The sequence below is a fragment of the Myotis nattereri genome (assembly GCF_964212035.1).
Source record: "Myotis nattereri genome assembly, chromosome: X".
NCBI lineage: Eukaryota > Metazoa > Chordata > Mammalia > Chiroptera > Vespertilionidae > Myotis > Myotis nattereri.
In genome coordinates this window covers 98,304,754-98,324,771 of record NC_138078.1, presented here as the reverse complement: position 1 = coordinate 98,324,771, position 20,018 = coordinate 98,304,754, and the positions used below count along the sequence as shown (strand labels likewise).

General features: G+C 39.3%; 1 protein-coding gene across 2 annotated transcripts in view; it reads right to left on the bottom strand.

Moving 5' to 3' along the window:
* Window positions 1-20,018, bottom strand: part of MID2 (midline 2) — a 113,261-nt gene that overhangs the window by 69,060 nt on the left and 24,183 nt on the right. For both annotated transcript variants that reach the window (XM_081081273.1, XM_081081272.1), the window contains exon 3: window positions 11,423-11,518. In XM_081081273.1, coding sequence (XP_080937399.1) covers window positions 11,423-11,518 — 96 coding nt within the window. The remainder of the gene's footprint in view (window positions 1-11,422; window positions 11,519-20,018) is intronic.

The window sequence follows — 20,018 nt, the reverse complement described above, 5'->3', positions numbered from 1 at the left end:
GAGAAGAGCCAGAAAGAAATTGATCAGCCCACGGAGCTCCTGGGATGGACTAACCCATGGTACTATAGCAGTTCTGATGGGGAGGAAAACAGATGACACACAAAATACCCAAAAAAGTGCTTTAATATGCTCAGTGCCCTAAAAATTAACAGTAAGACTAAATCAGTAAAATTGGAAGAGCTGCACTACATTCACTTGTACCCTATACTGTACTGCATGCTGCTTTATAAATACTCCTCTTTCTCACTAGACACTGTGTTTTCCCTAGCTAGAGTAAAAGTTCCTGGAGGCCATCAGAAATGTTTCTTTTGTAGTTGTCAAATTGCTCACCACAGTGAGTACATAGTTCTTGCTCAAGAAACGTTGACTGACTGATTATGAAGTATTTAACAATTTTTCTTTCCCTCAGTATTTTCTGGAATGCTAATTACTCATAAAACTATACAGTCTTGGAAGCCAAAAGGAAAGAGTCATCTGTTAGTATATATTTTGCTTTGGCTATGCATTAAACAGAGATTTCCTTTGGAAATGTAAACAAAGGATGCCTGATGAGACAGGACAAAGAACTATATATAGAGATCAAGTGGCCAGAGTAGCAAGGTCAAAGCATGTCCTTCCTTAACTAGATTAATGGAGTCTTGGGATAGAAAATTTTCTAACTGCCTTTCCACTAAATTCTGAAAGCTGGGAAGCATCTACAATAGGCTGCATTACCAAAGAATTCAGCTAACAAATCTCTGGTGATCCTAATCTCTGTTTCTGTAATAATAGGAAGACTGCAGCTTTGTTTACTTTCTGAGGAGAATAGAGAACAGGGAAAAAGAACCAGGAGAGGGAGGCAGTATTTATGGCCCCTTTATGAAAAGTCAATCTGTGACAAAAACATTTGCAGACAATAAGGAAGGGGAACAGGTTTGGCAGGAAAATAGTTTTCTCAGAAGTGCCTTAGCTTGAATCCTCCACCCCCACCTAATGTGAAATGCCGGGTTTACACTATGAATATAATAATTTTCTATAGACAAATCTGGATTAGATAAACTGAAAAACTGTCATATCACCCTTCACTGTCTGGCTCTCATGATGGACAGTATGCTATTATTTATTTCATTTATAAAGTAGTTATAAGCACTTACGAAGTCTCAAGTTCTTTCTTTAATTGCATTTTTAATGTGCATGTTTGTCCAGAAGCCTTCTGGACATAGGCTCTGTGTTGAATGAGTATAATAAGTACCCTGGATTCACCCTACTATTATGGGGAAGTTTAGAGCACATCCCTAACCTTTCAGAATGGGTGATGTCACAGGGGACAGCCATGGTCTTCCATAAGCTATCCTGTAGAGCCATTGTTAAAATAGCATTTTAAACTGAATAGACCATGAAGTTAACTCCCAAAATACACTATCACCCTTGACATGTAATGCAGTATCTCAGGAATCGTTCCCAACTGTTAACATTTTTATTCCATTGTCTGTCTATATTTCCTACACATGTGTATCCACATCAGGGTAGATGTGGGTACTGTGTAAACCCTCCAAGGTAAATACTATGTCCATGCCATTTTTCTTTGTACCTAGTACAATGTAATGGACAGCTATTATTAAAAGGTGAACTTCTGTGTGCCAGAACAGACAATGGCCTACAGGATGGATTTAATAAGCATCCCTAAGGGAGCCTCTTAAACACCTCCCTTGCTGGTTCATGGTGGGGCTGCTCTTCCTTCCTACTTTGCTTACATTTATAAGCACTAGTGTCAGCCCTTGAAGACTAAGCAGGAATACTAACTTCAGAAAGGTGCTGTTAAAATATCACCTTTTACCTAAAGGGCAAGAATGAGTCCTCCTCTATTAACACAATGATGCATTGTTTTATGAGACTAGCTCCTTGCCACTTGAAAAGAGAAGGGTTCTGAATTTAAAGGTATGATTGGCGCAATGGGCTGGGAAATGTTGGAACAGGGCATTTGGGTGAGGCTGGATAGAGAGACAAGATTCCCAGGTGTAGGATAAGATGTCATAGAGTTCCTGAAGTGAACAAATAATGAAAATAAATTGCTTACTTTTCTAATTTGACTACAAATTGCTCTATATTTAGTCTTTTTGATGAGAATGAGGAAGGTGATTATTATAATTTCTAACCAGAATTTATCTACCATTAGCTGTTACCCCACCCTCAATCATGCAAATTCTAAACCAAGGGATTCCTTATCTTGTCTCCTACTTACAATACTTCCTTGTCTTTTCACCAGTGTGGGATTATTATACTGTAATCTAACAGCATAATCAGAAGCTTTGATATAGTGGAACATAGAGTGACTCTGATGATCTGAAAAACACTCTAAAATGCCTCTGTTTTATTTCCACCTGCCCGGGGAAAGGATGAGACTGAAAAGAAAAAGGAGAGAATAAAGAAAGTAACTATTCACCTGTGAAATCTGGGAGAGACATCAAAGGTCATGTAGTCAGTTCAACTGCTCATTTTATAGGTAAGGACACAAGCTGAGAGGCTAAATGACTTATTAAAGTTTATATTACCTGTTAATGGCAAACTTTAGTCTAGAGTCCAGTTTTCCAACTTACATTCCAGTATTCTTTCTTTCCAATCCTTATGCTTCTTCCTAAATTCCAGACCCCATTGCACAATCTCGTAACAGGGTATAACTGGTATCGTATGTACCGTACATTTAGCACCACTCTCTTCCATAAATGGAGTGTGCAACAAGGATTAAATTGCTATAATACAAGTACAACATACAAGTATATCCTAGTTTAAGAAACCCAATACTTGATTGATTGCTGGGATCCAAAATGGCAACAGTGTAGGTGGACGCAACACTCATCTCCTCTAAGAACCAAACTAGAATGACAACTAAATTATAAAACCATCATCCTGAATAACCAACTGAAAACAACTGAAGAGAACTCTTATAACCAAGGATTTACAAAAGAAGCCATATCCATATTTCACAGACCTAGAACGTACTCTCCAAAAATTCATCTGGAATAAAAAACGACCCCGAATAGCTGCAGCGATGCTGAGAAAGAACAAAGTAGGTGGGATATCAAGCTGTATTACAAAGCCACTGTTCTCAAAACTGCCTGGTACTGGCACAAGAACAGGCATATAGATCAATGGAATAGAATAGAGAGCCCAGAAATCAGCCCCAACAATACGCTCAATTAATATTTGACAAAGGAGGCAAGAACATACAATGGAGTCAAGATAGTCTCTTCAATAAATGGTGTTGGGAAAATTGGACAGATACATGCAAGAAAATGAAACTGGACCACCAACTTACACCATACACAAGAATAAACTCAAAATGGATAAAGGACTTAAATATACGACGGGAAACCATACAAATACTAGAAAAATCCAAAGGCAACAAAATCTCAGACATATGCCAAAGCAATTTCTTCACCGATACAGCTCCTAGGGCATTGGAAACTAAAGAGAAAATAAACAAATGGGACTACATCAAAATAAAAAGCTTCTGCACAGCAAAAGAAACCATCAACAAAACAACAAGAAAACCCACTGCGTGGGAAAACATATTTGCCAATGTCATATCTGATAAGGGCCTAATCTCCAAAATTTATAGGGAACTCATACAACTTAACAAAAGGAAGATAAACAATCCAATCCAAAAATGGGCAAAGGATCTAAATAGACACCTTTCAAAAGAGGACATTCAGAAAGCCAAGAGACATATGAAAACATGCTCAAAGTCACTAATCATCTGAGAGATGCAAATCAAAACAACAATGAGGTACCATCTCACACCTGTCAGACTGGCTAACATCAACAAATCAACAAACGACAAGTGCTGGAGAGGATGTGGAGAAAAAGGAACACTTGTGCACTGCTGGTGGGAATGCAGACTGGTGCAGCCACTATGGAAGACAGTATGGAGTTTCCTCAAAAAACTACAAATGGAACTCCCATTTGACCCTGTGATCCCACTTCTAGGAATATACCCCAGGAAACCAGAAACACCAATCAGAAAGGATATATGCACCCCTATGTTCATAGCAGCACAATTCACCATAGCTAAGATCTGGAAACAGCCTAAGTGCCCATCTGTAGATGAATGGATTAGAAAACTGTGGTACATCTACATGATGGAATACTATGCTGCTATAAAAAAGAAGGAACTCTTACCATTTGCAACAGCATGGATGGAACTGGAGACCATTATGCTAAGTGAAATAAGCCAGTCAATGAAGGAAAAATACCACATGATGTCACTCATTTCCTGATAATAAAGACCATTATAAATTTATGAACAAAAATAGATACAGAGGCAGAGCTGCCTCGAACAGACTGTCAAACTACAGCAGGAAGGCCGGGGAGGGTGAGAGAGCAGGAGGGGGGTGGGTCAGAGATCAACCAAAGGTCTTGTATGCATGCATATAAGCATAACCAATGGACATAAGACACTGGGGGGGGGGGGTAGGGGAGGCCAGGGGATTGTCAAGGGCGGGGGGAAAATAAAAGGAGACATATGTAATACTTTTTGTAATACTTTAAGCAATAAAAAAATAAATAAATAAATAAATAAATAAATAAATAAATAAAACCAAATAAGAAAAAAAAAACAAAAACAAAAGAGGCCATATCAAGACTGACAGGAAGGGCAGAGTTGCAAAAAAGGGCTTCCAGAGGGATATCTCAGCTGTGTGTGTGTGTGTGGGGGGGCGTGTTCCCCCTGAGAAGCATGGAGTCTAAACCCCAAGGGAGGCACCCCAGCCCAGAGCACCAGAGCTGGGAAGAGGCACCCAGATAATATCTGCCTGTGAAAATAAGCACAGATTCTGTCCGACAGTAGTCTGCCAGAGAAACAGTAGTCTTAAAGGGCCAATACACACTATTTCACTCACAGTCACTCACTCTCTGCTCTGGCCGAGGGAGAGGGTAACAGACTAGTGTAGAATGGGGAGTCTGGCGTTTATGACTCTGAGGAGAGAGCTGAAGAGACAGCTGCCAGGATCCCTGTGCTGAGTCCCTCTCCCACACCAGAGAAGCCATTTTTCTTGGATGGAGCACAGCCCTCTATGTGGCATCTGCCTGAGAGAAAGCAATAGCCCCACCCTTTGGACTCCCTCTTGCCCCACCCTGCAGAGTTTATACCCTGCTGAGGAGTCAGCTGCCTAGGCCTGCATGTAGAGGTTTGGGCAGACTCAGGGGGTGTCAGTGACAGAGTTGTGTGGCTTTGGGGTGGGGTCGAGTACCTCATCCCCCTGTGAACCTGATTGACACTCCCCCTCAAGAGAGTGCTAGTCCCACCCTCCATGCTCCCAGCAGCCCCACCTGCCCAACTCCTGATAGCTCCATCCTGTGGAGGACTAGGCAAAATTCAGAATAGGCTAAGTTGTGGGGCTTTGGAGCAGGGCCACATCCTGCACCTTCCCTGAAGCCTGACTAGCACTTTCCACTCACTGGCCATCCACTAACCCCATCCTCCCTACCCCTGGAGGCCCCAACCTGCTGAGCTTGGGCTCCTCCCAGCAGAATCAAGGACAGACTGAGTTGTGTGGCTCTAGGGCAGCAGCTATTTTTCCCTCAGATGCCTGACCAGTACAGAGCCCTCCCTTCACCTGCCAGATCTAGGTCTGTTAGGGTCTGATAAATCCTGGAGGCCTCACTCTGATGACTCCCTGAGACCCCACCCCAACACAAAGATGTGTGAGCACACAGTGGGAGGTAGCTAGATTTGGTATAAACAGGGACATATACTGAGTGGCCTAATACCCAGCACTAACAACGAGCTTGAACCTGTATCAATCTGGTAAATACCACTCGCTCCTACCTAATGACTCACTGAGAAACTACCTCAAGAAACTCGAGTAATGCCAGAGGCTCTTTCAGTGACTGAGCCTAACAGGCAGCAGGCAGGTGGAGACAGGTGGAGGTGGATTTCAGAATGCCTTCAAACTTTTGCTGACCTTCCCCCGGGCCCGTTGCTGATGAAAGCTGGCCTTGGTGCACAGCTTTGGTACACCCAAGTCCAGCAGAGGTAACTTCAAACTGTGGATCGCTTGTAGTTCCAAACAGGTAGTCCAGGGCCAGTCATGGACAGCTTCTGTCATTGGCCTGCACCAGAGTCCCTACCAAGAGCACCAGAACCAACACACCCAATAGCCAACTTCAAAAAATCCCTGAGAAGGATCCAATAAGCTTCACAAGTAGTATGCATATTCAAAGAGATATCATGGCAGGTGCAAGACCCTGCTGAGACAAGCTCTGCTTCGTGTGGTCAGCACCTGCACAGTAGCTCACATGCTGTGATTGACATTGAGCCTCACAGTCAGCCAGCCCAAGGGTCAATCCCACACACAAAGAGGCCAATAGCAATCAAGACTCAATTATAACAGGAGGGCCCACATAACACACACAAGAGACGTTCCTGAAGTACCCAGATCAGGTGATCAAGGAGATTGTACTACTGGACTCTACAGGATACATAATTTACGTAAGACCACCCTACCAAGACATAGTAGATCCATCTATTACATATAAACAAACACAAAGAGGCAGCCTATTAGGGAAACATGCTCCAAATGAAAAAAAAAAAACAGAGACATCTCCCAAAAAAAAAGTGCTAAATAAAATGGAGGCAAGCAATTTATAAGAGATGCTCAAGAAGATGAAAAAGGACAGGGAAACCATAACAAAGGAACAGTCAGAAATGAAGAATACACTGGTAGGAATAAACACTAGGTTGGAGGAAGCAGATAATTGAATCATTGATTTGGAAGACAAGTTAGAAAAAAAAAACACACCCAATCAGAAAAGCAAAAAGAAAAATAATTTTTAAAATGAGGATAGCTTAAGGAACATTGGGACACCATGAAGTGTAACAACATCTGTATCATAGGAAGACCAGAAAAAGAAGAGACAAAGGGATCAAGAGCCTAATTGAAGAAATAATGATCAAAACTTCCCTAACTTAGTGAAGGAAAACAACACACAAGTCCAGGAAGCACATAAGTCCCAAACAAGATGAACACAAAGAGCCACATACCAAGACATATCATAATTAAAATGGCAAAGGTTAGGACAAAGAGAGAATCTTAAAAGCAGAAACAAAAAGATAGTTACCTATAAGGGAGTTCCCATAAAACTGTCAATGGATTTTTCAACAGAAACATTTCAGACCTGAAGGAATTGGCATGAAATATTCAAAGTGATAAAAAGCAAGGACCTACAACCAAGACTTCTTTACCCAGTAAGACATCAATGGATAGATTTTCAAGACAGAACATCAAAAAGGGAATAGTATGCATAAATGACACACTAAATCAGATAGATTTAATTGATAGCTTCAGAGCATTTCACCCTAAAGCAGCAGAATATACATTCTTTTCAAGTGTACACGCAACATTTTCTAGGATAGACCACATTTTCAGACACAAACAAATCTCAATAAATTTAAGAAGATTGAAATCATATCAAGCATCTTCTCTGACCTTAATGGTATGAAACTATAAGTCAATCACAAGAAAAACACTGAAAAAGCGCACACATATATAAAGGCTAAATAACATGTTACTAAACAATGAATGGGATAAAAATGAGATCAAGAAATAAATCAAAACATACCTTGAAACAAATTAAAATGAGAACACAACTCAAAACCTATGGGACAAAGTGAAAGAAGTCCTATGAGGGAAATTCATAGTATTACAGGCCTACCTCAAGAAACAAGAAAAATCTCAAATAAACAATCTACCTTTACACTTGAAGGAACTTGAAAAAGAACAAAAACAAAGCCCAAAGAGAGTAGGAAGAAGAAAATAATAAAGAGCAGAGTAGAAATAAATGATATGCAGTGTAAAAAAGCAATACAAAAGATCCTTGAAACAAAGAGCTGGCTGGTTCTTTGGAAAGATAAACAAGATTGGCAAACCCTTATTCAGACTCATCAAGAAAAAAGAAGAGGACCCAAATAAATAAAATCAGAACTGAAAGAGGAGAAATAACAATTACCACCACAGAAATACAAAGAATTATAAGAATATATTATGAACAATTATGTGCCAACAAACTGAACAATCTGGACAGAATGGATAAATTCTAGAAACATACAATCTTCTACAAGTTAATCAGGAAGAATCAGAGAATCTGAACAGATTACAACTAGTGAAGTTGAAGCAATAACTAAAAATCTCCCAACAAAGAAAAGTCCTGGACAAGATGGATTAACAGGTGAATTTTTCCAAATATTCAAAGAACTAACACGTATCTTTCTCACACTATTCCAAAAAATTCCAGAGGAGGAAAGAATCCCAAGCTCATTTTATATGGCCAGCATTATCCTAATTCCAAAAGCAGATAAAGACTTTAAAAAGAAAGAAAATTAAAGGCTTAAATGTTAGACTTGAAACCATAAAAATATTAGGAGAAAACAGACAGTAAAATATCGTACATTTCTCATAGTAATATTTTTCTGATATATTGCCTCAAGCAAAAGAACCAAAAGAAAAAAATAAACATATGGGCCTACATCAAACTAAATAGTTTTTGCACAGCACATGAAACCATTCACAAAATGAAAAGTCAACCCACTGAATGGAAGAACTTATTCACCCACACATCCGAAAGTTATAAAGAAGTTATAAAACTCAACACCAAAAAAAACCCCAAAAAATAACACAATCTAATTAAAAATAGGCAAAGGACCTGAATAGACACTTCTTCAAAGAGGACATACAGATGGCCAATAATCATATTAAAAGATGCTCAACATCATTAATCATCAGAGATATCACCTCACACCTGCCAGAATGGCTGCCATCAATAAATCAACAAACAACAAATGTTGGCAAGGATCTGAAGAAAAGGGAACCCTCAGGTACTATTGGTAGGAATGAAGATTGGTGCAGCTACTGTGGAAAGCAGTATGGAACTACCTCAAAAGATTAAAAATAGAACTGCCTTAAAATCCAGTGATTGCACTTCTGGTAATATATCTGAAGAAACCTGAAACACTAATTTGAAAGAACAAATGAAGCTCTATGTTCAATGCAGCATTATTTACAATTGCCAAGATTTGGGAGCAGCCCAAATGCCCATCATTAGATGAGTGAATAAAAAAAAGCAGCAGTACATTTATGCAATGGAATACTACTTGTCCATAAGAAAAAAGGAAATATTACCTTCTGCAAAAGCATGGCTAGACCTAGAGAGCATTATGCTGAGTGAAATAAGCGAGTCAGAGAAAGACAAATACCATATGATTTCACTCATATGTAGAATGTAATGAACAAAATAAACTAAAACAAAAAATAGATACAGACTCATAGAGAACAGACTGACAGCTGTCAGAAGAGAGTGGGGTTGTGGAGCTTGGTGAAAAATGTAAAGGGATTAAGCAAAAACAAAATAACAACAAAAAATCTCATAGATACAGACAACAGTATGGTGATTACCAGAGGGAAAGAGGGATGGGAGCAGGTAGAAGAGGGTATAGATGAGATAAATGATGGATAAAGACTTGGCTTTGGGTGGTGAACACACAACACAATATACAGATGATGTTTTATAGAATTGTATACCTGAAACCTATGTCATTTAATTAACAATGTCACCTCAATAAATTCAATAAAAAAGTTTAAAAAAAGAAACCCAATATTTTAAGAAATCCAAAAAATCATGAGCGGTTATTCATAAAAGAAGATCATTTTCCTTACAAAATTCTCTTCCTTCTCTTAAATAGGAATGGCTAGGTGGGTTTAAGATATGAGATCACAGTAAAATTATTATATTGTTGAAAGTAAAATAAACTTGCACCATTACATTTATTTGTCATACAGTTAAGATTAGAACTAGACTATCAGGTTGTACATAGAATTAGAAACATTTTTATCCAATCACTGCCCATGAGGAGTCCTATAATATTTTACCCACTATTTACACTTTAAGCACTTCTATTGCCTCTTTAACAAAAGCTACAGAAAACAAAATTTTTTAAAAAAACATGCAAGAGTAATAAAAAGGGAAAATAAGAAATTAAAAAAAGAAAACCAAGTGCTACAGCTAAAGTTTCACATTCTTGAGAGAGAGAAATAACATCTTTCTTTTTTTTAAATGTATTTTATTGACTTTACAGAGAGGAAGGGAGAGGGATATAGAGTTAGAAACATCAATCAGCTGCCTCCTGCATGCCCCCTACTGGGGATCGAGCCTGAAACCAAGGTACATGACCTCGACCAGAATCAAACCCGGGACTTTTCAGTCCATAGCCCAATGCTCCATCCACTGAGCCAAACTGGTCAGGGCTAACATCTTTCTTTTATTGCATCCACTTAAGAAGAGGTTGACTCCTCTCATAAGCTGTGCTCTGAGATTTCATGTAGGTAACCATTTCCAAAAACCTTATACTTATGTAACACTTTAAAACTCACGGACAACTTTAACATAGATATCATTTGTTGATGACAAGAATAAGTGGAAAAGTGGTGAGTGTGGACCAGGTAAGGAGCATGGGGACAAAGGGAGAAGAGGCTAGGAAGAGTAGCAGTCCTGATAATATTGTTATGAAAACAATATGGCACTGAATGAGCCTCACTCTACTCTGATGACCCAGACTCCCAACTTCCCCATGGCACTACAGCAATCTCTTCAAGGAACTATAATGTCTAGTTTGATGAAGGAAGAAACACACTTCATGTTGGATTCTCATATTGCCTGTTTGGAAAGGAGAAGGGACTGTCCCTTGGATTGTTGACTCCACAACTCATCACCACTTCATACCTATATTTTTAAACAACAGTTATCCGCCACTTTTCTGAGAACACAAGCATCCTAAAGAAATGAAACTTCCTAGAACTGCCAGTCAGTCCTTCAGTCCAAATGGCTGATCTGCAGTCTGACAAAATTCAAGCCCCCAGGAATTCCACTTCTGGAAATATATCAGAAGAAACCCAAAACACTAATCCAAAAGAATATGTGCAGTCCTATGTTCACTGCAGTGTTATTTACAATAGCCAAGATTTGAAAGCAGCCCTAGTGCCATCAGTAGATGAGTGGATTAAAAAGCTGTGGTACATTTACACAATGGAATACTATTCAGCCATAAAAAAGGAAATCTTACCTTTTGCAACAACATGGATGGACCTGGAGAGTATTATGCTAAGTAAAATAAGCCAGTCAGAGAAAGACAAATACCATATGATGTATACTTTTATGTAAAATCTAATGAACAAAATAAACTAACAAACAATATAGAAACAGACTCATAGGTACAGGGAACAGACTGACAGCTGTCACAGGGGAGGGAGGTTGTGAGGCTGGGTGAAAAAGGTGAAGGGTTTAAGCCAATAAATAAATAAGCAAACAAATGAATAATTCAAGTCCCCCCACCCCCCAAAAAAAGAATCAATACAGGTCCTCTGAAGAAATCACAAATATTTCTGTTACGTACCTCAACCTGCTGGCAGATCTGTATTAGCTTGGCCATTTGATTTTCTAGTTCGCTGTTACGCTTAACCAGGTTGGTGAGGTTCATCTCTAGAGTTTGCTATCATCGCAGAGTGTGAAGCAAGAGGGAAAAGGGTAAGAGGGGGGGAAAAAAGAACAAACATTCAATGAGCTTGAGAACCAATACCATATGGAGATTAGTTAGTCAGTCAGCAAATACAATATTCCTTTTTTAAAAAATGTTTTTATTGATTTTAGAGAGAGAAAGAAGGATGGGAGATGGAGATAGAAAGAAACATCATTAATCAGTTGTCTCCTGAATGCCTCCCATCAGGGATCGGGGCCGCAACTCCAGGCATGTGCCCTGACCAGGAATGGAACCAGCAACCTCTTGGTGCATGGGCCAACGCTCAACCACTGAGCCACACCAGCTAGGCGGCAAATACACTATTTCAAAGATTCAATGAGCACTTGCTATGGGTTAATCACTCTTCTAAGCACTTAATAATACTATACATTTGATCCACTATCACTGTTGGGGAAAAGCTGACATTCATGACTTTGTAGATATAGGACTTTAATGACATTAAAACAGCTTTATGTTTTCTGTAATATTTTTAACTTTTTAAAGTATTTCATAGTCAATATTTCATTTTACCCTCATAGTATACCTGTAATATAGGGAGAACATATATTATTATCTCTTTTACAGATGAGTAGACTAAGAAAACTATAATTTATTGAATGATTACTACTTGCCAGACACTATGCTAGACATTTTCATATATATCATTGAATGATCATAACAACCCATGAAGTAGGAGATGTCAACATTTTACAGATGAGAAAACTGAGCTTCAGAGTGGGGTAAAGTATTTTTGCACAGTCATATAATTAGTATATGGCAAAGCTAGGGCTGTAACTCAGGTCTCTAGCATTCAGTCATGGCTTTGCTCCAGAATCCCATGATTTTTGTGTGTTTTTGTTGTTGTTGTTGTTGATAACATTTTATATTTATCAGTAGATTCCTTCAGAAAAAAATACGGTATTTTAAGTGTGGGATTCCTCAAAATCTAGCATCATATCTCAGTTTCACTTCTTTGGCACTAAGGAAGAGCCCATGGAGATGCCAGACTTCAAAAAGCAAAGCCTGACTGTATCAAGATAGGACATCCATTGCTTATCACTGCTTACTACTATATAGATACTTTTAAGGTATACATTAGAAGCACTTTGCAAATCCGTTTAATATAACATAGTTCAAAAGTACTCAGAACTTTTAGCATATTTTCAGTTGAGCAAGCTACTTTCTCCCATTCCTTATGTAAGAAAATAAAATTTTATTTACTCTAGATCAGGGGTCCTCAAACTACGGCCCGCGGGCCACATGCAAATACAAATATTGTATTTGTTCCCATTTTGTTTTTTTACTTCAAAATAAGATATGTGCAGTGTGCACAGGAATTTGTTCATAGTTTTTTTTTAAACTATAGTCCGGCCCTCCAACGGTCTGAGGGACAGTGAACTGGCCCCCTGTTTAAAAAGTTTGAGGACCCCTGCTAGATTGATAATGAACTTTTTATTCCTTCCCATTCCCGTCTTCAGCTGTGGTGGCTGCTTTACCCCGGGACCTGCCCCAATATCCACTCCTCTCTGACTCACCATCCCAACGCCCTCACAAAGTCTGTTCCAAATGTAATACCCCAAATTCCTGGCCCTTACACTATTATCATTTTTTCCCTTGGCCATGTTGCTTCATTGCTGTCTCTACAGTTTTTATAGTTTGTAGTTGTTCAAAGTTTATGTTTTCAGTAGGAGAAATGGGGAAGGGGAAGAGGACTCATGTACTTGGCCCCTTGCTACTAAAAAGCTGTTGCTGCTTAGTAACCTTGGCACTGTCGAATGAATCTATTCTAAAGGATGTGTTCCTCTGGATATGTGTATTTCTAGGATAGGCAGTTTGAATTTGCTTGTTCTCAAACTGGATTATGAAAACCATCTTAATTTTTGCTTCCCTTTTTGCCAGATCTCTCTTGGTTTCTTTGGCTTTGTTCCAATGGAAGTGATTTTTCACAATTTATTCCATTTTTTGTGGTTTGGGCACAGTGTCTCCCCTGGTCTTCTTTAACTCCATGACCATTTCAACTGTGGCCTTCTCCTTAGCAATGGCAGAGAGAGAAGAAGGAAAAAAGAAGGGCCACAATCATTGATTTGGGCATAATCTTTAAGCTAAGTAGATGTCAGAGGAAAAAAAAGAAACAACAGTTCAGAGATTTAATACCACAAAAGGTATTGAATATCTACTCTGTCAAGTTGCAGTGACTTCAGAGATAAAGAAGAAGTGAGATTAAGATGAGTCTTGAAGGATAAGTAGGATTTTAATAGACAGAGATGGAGGGTGGCAGGGTGTTCCAGGCACTAGGAACAACATGAACAAAACTAAAATGGAATAAAGTATAGGACATGTTCAGGGAAGAGGCTTTGAGTTTGGCTAGAACAGAGGGTACAAGAGAGTAGTGTGCAGGGGAAGCAAGACTGGAAATGGAAATCAAGGCTCTGTTATGAAGGTCTTAAATGCCTAGATGAGGAGTTTGTACCTATTTGTGAAGCAGAGGGGACTTTCCAGAGGCTTCTGAGTAAGATAATGATATAATCAGGGCTGTAGTTATGAGATCAAGCTACCAGCAACATGTGGGGCAAACTGAAACAGAAAAGCCTGGGACAGGGACACTGGTTAGGAGAAAGCTTCAGTGTTCAAGGCAGTTGGGAATGCAGGTCTGGGCCAAACTAATGTGATAATTGAGAAAAACACATTTCAATCAAGGATTTGTCACTATCATATATGTAGAGCGTGCAAGAAAGGCAGCTGGATTTGGTAATTAGAGGTCACTGGTGACCTTTGAAAAATTAGTTTCAATAGACTTTTGGAAGTAGATGCCAAACTGTACCGGATTAAGTATGGAGGTGGTGATAACGTGGAGGCTCCAAATCTGGGCTCCTCTTAAAAATTTTGATCATAAGATGAATATGACAGAGCTGCAGTTTGAAGAAAAGGTCCAGCTTAAGTTAGAGAGTGGGCATTAGTAATGGACCTGATGAATTTGTGATTATCTCTAGCAGAGTGGTCCAGATTCCTAGATCAATGGAAACCCAATATATTACAAATGTCTATCTTGACATATTAGGTAAACATAATGTAGACTGATGAACACAGAACAGCTATATTAGAAATCTGCGCTTCAAACTGCAATATGTTTCCATTCAAACATAGGATGCCATGGGGAGAATGTTTTCTAACGAGTACATGCAACCTGCTGCAACACTTGTTATGAAACTGATATCTTATAAATAATTCATAGTGCAGAGCAGGACTAAGATCCCTGCTGGGTGTTCCTCATTTATGGCCCAGAACTGAGACTCATAGCTTCTGTAAAGCCACTGAAAACAAAAATTAGGGCTGAGCACATAATTTGGGGTCTAATTAGACCAGTGATGGCGAACCTATGACACGCGTGTCAGAGGTGACATGTGAACTCATTTTTTTGGTTGATTTTCCTTTGTTAAATGGCATTTAAATATATAAAATAAATATCAAAAATATAAGTCTTTGTTTTACTATGGTTGCAAATATCAAAAAATTTCTAAATGTGACACGGCACCAGAGCTAAGTAAGGGTTTTTCAAAATGCTGACACACTGAGCTCAAAAGGTTCGCCATCACTGGATGAGACTATGGACCTTGGGTTACCATCACAAAATTATGGCAAATGGCTATTTTGCTCCTTCCCCCTAGCAATTTGCAGAATACCAGCACATTTTTACAACAGACAATTACAACTGACAAGATGCCTCTAATTTCAACCTGACTTCATTAATATGAAAATGCTTTGAAAAATAAATCTTTGGCTAATAAAAACACCATCTGTTGATGGCTTTTTGCCACTGTTTTCTTATATTATGAGAGATAATTTGAGGAAAACACCAAGCATTTACTTACTAACTTCCTACTCATTTACAAGGAATTAAAGTCTCCCCTGAAACTGAAATTGATTCTCAATAATGAACCCATGTACAGAGGAGAACTGACACAATTATGCAGTATATTTCCACACCCTTACTTCTCATGCCTTGTACTGACTAATCACTTAGAACTAGATATTCTGGGCCACCCTAGGTTTTATTGATTTAGCCAAGTAATTATCTTGACTATACTCTGGCTGAGTAAACAAAAAGGATATGTGTATATATATAAAATCTTATACTAAAAAGTGTCTCCATTGTTTGCTTGGTTTAGAAAAATTGTTTTATTTTGCTCTTTTCTTATGCAGTCCTATTAATGACTGGGCCAAGCTCCCTCTGTCTAAGCCTAATTAATGCAGTTTTCTCAGTACAGTTGAACTATGACAGTGAGAGAGAGTCAAAGTGGCAGGGAAGATTGGAATGGAGATAACTGCTGGGAGGAAACCAGGACAGGAGGTTGGCAAGGGGAGCAGGATGAAGCTCCCATTTCCTGCTGCAGGAGGTTACCTCTGGGTTCTCCTGTGCTTCCCATGTGTGAGGGTTAGAGAAGTCATTTGAGCTACAAAACTATGAGACTCTCTTCCCCTCCAGATGACTACATCATTAGAGCTCTCACAAAATTGTACATATGTCTAAATCGCACAAAGTGAGGGGAAGATTAGGTTTATTTGCATAAATGAGATTTTAAAAGGCCCAAGTTAGCTAAATTGGCAGACTCCTACATGGATGCCATTTTTACCCAAGTTCCACTTCATTTGTGTCATATAGACTTGGCCTCTTTGTCTTCTTTTATACCCTTCCAAAAGAGAAAAATATTTTGCCACTTCTGAGAAAATCAGGCACAGGCTCTTCTTTTTCCAGACAGCATCCCATAAAAAGAAACGGTTTTTCTAAACCTCTGAAGTAATTGCTGGGGTTTTTTGTTTGTTTCAGTTTTCTAGATACAGGTTATTTCTGGTTACTTTTTCATTGGCTCCCTCAAGAAACCTAACAATGCATCAAAACACCAGCTCTTCATTAAAGCTAGAGTGATTTCCCTGTTGGCATACACTTGACCATGATCTCCATTTGTCATGCTCTGTGAAGGCACATGTATTCACATAATATGAGCACACTTACAGACACCTACCCTAAATAGCAAACCTTGAAGCCTAAAAGAGGATGGAGCTTTCTGTTCTATGGAAACATGTAGTTTTGCCACCAAGTGTCCATATGCTCTCTTTAATTTTTTTAATTTATCTTTATTGTTGAAAGTATTAAAGATATCCTCCCTTTTCCCTATTGACCCACTTCGCACCCTTCCTAAGCTTACTGCACTAGCCCGTATGCCCTCTTGCTATCTAAAAAGTATGACAAGTCAAATCCAACCAGAGTAAATTTTTAAAAACATTTTCTTTTAATCTTCATCTGAGGATATGGTTTTTTAAAAATTGAGGGAGAGGGAGATGGGAGAGGGAAGAGGGGAGAGGGGAGAGAAGAAGAATCTGCAGTCTAGATATGTGCCCTGACTGATAATTGAACCTGCAACCTTGTTTGGTGTATGGGACTATGCTCCAACCAAATGAGCCATCTAGCCAGGGCCCACCAGAGTTGATTTTTTTAAAAATAAAATAAAAGACACAAGGGGGGCATTATCTAAACCTTTTTTGATGTGGGAACTGAACCTTAGAAGTGTAGGGAGAGAAGGGAAGGGGGAAGAAAGCCCAACTCATTACAAACCTAAGCCTTCCCAATTGACAGAAGATAACTTCATCTTTAAAAATAACCTGAGCCAGTGTCCCTATTACTATTCCTTGGCATGTTATTTTTTGACATCCTGTCTATTCACGGATGTTCCCAGCTTTTCCACAAGCTAGAAGCCAAAATCTTAGCACACTTTTGGGGGTCACGTTCTGCCTTCTTTTTTTTTAACTGCTTGTCTTAAAATACTTAATTTGCTTTTGCTTCAGTCTGTCACATTATGTATCAATTACATATGGCCTTTCCAAAGCAGAACACACCATCTGTTCCATAAATGAAAACCCATACCCTTATGCCAGAGTTTTATTCCTTCCCCAAACATTTATTTGCTGCTGTATATACACAGGCTATGTCACAGAATGAGATGCAGGAGATATACTGGATGTGTAAGATTTACTCCACCTAAGGCTTCTTAGAGATAATCAGACCAGTCCTCGGGCCAGGCTGCCATCCCTCTTTCCAGAACTTTAAAAAATATATATTTTTATTGATGTCAGAGAGAAAGGAAGAGAGAGAGAGAGAGAGAGAGAGAGAGAGAGAGAGAGAGAGAGAGAGAGAGAGAAACATCAATGATGAGAGAGAATCATTGATCAGCTGCCTCCTGTACGCCCCCTTCCGGGGATCGAGCCTGCAACCCAGGCATGTGCCCTGACTGGGAATCAAACCATGACCTCCTGGTTCATAGGTCAATGTCCAACCACTGAGCCACGCCAGCCAGTCATTTGAACTTTCCGAAATCATTCAGGAAAGACCCACACTCCCTTAGTCACCTTATGAGACATGCTACACGAAACATCCCACATTCTTTCCCCTCTCTTTAGATGCATAACACTGTTAATCTCTAGCTCAGATGTATAAATTATTATTTGGACCTTCTAAATGAAAACCTGCACTAAAAATGTAAATCTAGCACCATTTTCATAATACTTAGAATAGTGAGTCAAAGCTAACCCTACATTGCTGGAGGCCTCAATATTGTATTCTACTTGCACTATTCCTCTTCAGTCTCTGCCTCTCCTACACATCCTCCTCCTGCTCTTCCTCCATGACAAAATTCTAGATCATTAGTGTGCTGCAAGGTTCATTCATGGGCCCTCATTAGCTCACCACTGCATAGCTCTACCTCCATGCTAAAAACACCAAATTTATTTCTCTAGACCTGATCTTTCAGCCACCATAAAGGTCTGACTTCCAAACTCCTAAAAAACAACTTGCCCTTTCAGTTCTAAGAGTACCCCATGCTGGCTCTCCTTCAGATATTTGAACAAACTATTTTATTTTAACTAGAGCACTTACTGTGGCCCTTGCTCCCAACAAGGAGTCCAAAAGCCCACCCAAAGTCCATGATGATGTCTCTTCTATGCTCTCTCACAGCCTTCTGTGCTTCTGCTGTCATAGCACTCACTATATTGTCTCATAACTGTGTCCTTAATTGCCTCTTGACCCACACTAAGCTGAGAACTCCACTAGGGTTGGGACTATGTTGTCTTTATACTTGTAACCCCTACATCTCTTCTGGTGCTAGGCACCTAAAGGTTGTGGGAGTACAGGTCCTCAGACGCTGGGTATTGGAAAACGATATGAGCAGTCGCAGGCATATAAGAAAGACTTTATTGCAGACCAAGTAGCCATTGCTACTAAGTAGCCATCAGACAAAGTAGTTCTTCAAAGTAGCCTCACAAAGCAGCCCACAAAGCAGCCATACACGGGCTGGTCAGTCACTCATTTCTATACCAACTTAGACAATAGAGGCTTCTTGCCAACTAGTGACATCAATATTTGGGTTATAGAAAGGTATGCCTGCACAGTGCATACAGTAAAACTGCTGTGTCCTTGCTTTTCACATGCATATGGCAATTTGGCCTTGAACATCTGGCATACTCTGTTTAGGGTTCCCACATAGGTGTTTAGTAAATGTTTAATAAATGAGTGAATGTTGAGTCAACCCACAATCACATCAAACTCAAATCTAAAGTCAAGTCATCCCACCAAACTGCTAGCCCCTTCCTAATTCCATTTCTGTCCCCGATACCACAATTATTCAAGACATCTACTCAAAGATCATGTTTTAAATTCTTTCTCTCCATTGTCCATAACCACTATAATCATTCACCAAGTTCCATCAATTCTTTCTTCACATATTTTCTCCAGTTTGCCCTCCTCTCCAACAAATCCATTCATGAGTCCCTGTTTTTGAGCTTGATGACTTCCTTTCCCAGACTTTTCCTCTGTGCTCCAGAGTATCCTGTGCAATCCTCTGTCAAGGCACTTACCATACTGAATTAGAATTTTCTATGTATATTTCTATCTCCCTTACTTACTCAGCTCAGAGCACCTCGGGGCAGGGACTGTGCCTTATTTTCTGTGTCCCCAGCTCCTACTACATTGAAAAAAATTAGCATTCATTATTTTTAGTAAATGAATGAATGAAACTCTGTCCTAAATCCCTGGTGCTACGGTTTAATTAATATTAACTCATTATGTCAATCCTTTATGAACTTGAATACCATTATCACATTTCCCCTTTAAACTTCACTTCTTTTTGTTCAATAATTCTTTCTTTAAATATATTTTTATTGATTTCAGAGTGGAAGGGAGAGGGAGAGAGAGATAGAAACATCAATGAGAGAATCATTGTGGTTGCCTCCTTCATGCCCCACACTGGGAACAGAGCCTGTAACCTGGGCATGTGCCCATGACCAGAATTGAACCCAGGACCCTTCAGTCTGCAAGCCAATGCTCTATCCACTGAGCCAAACTGGCTAGGGCTGGCTCAATAATTCTTGTTTCCTTAATATTTCCTCACCTATATTATATTTTTATAAAATATTCTTTTGCCCA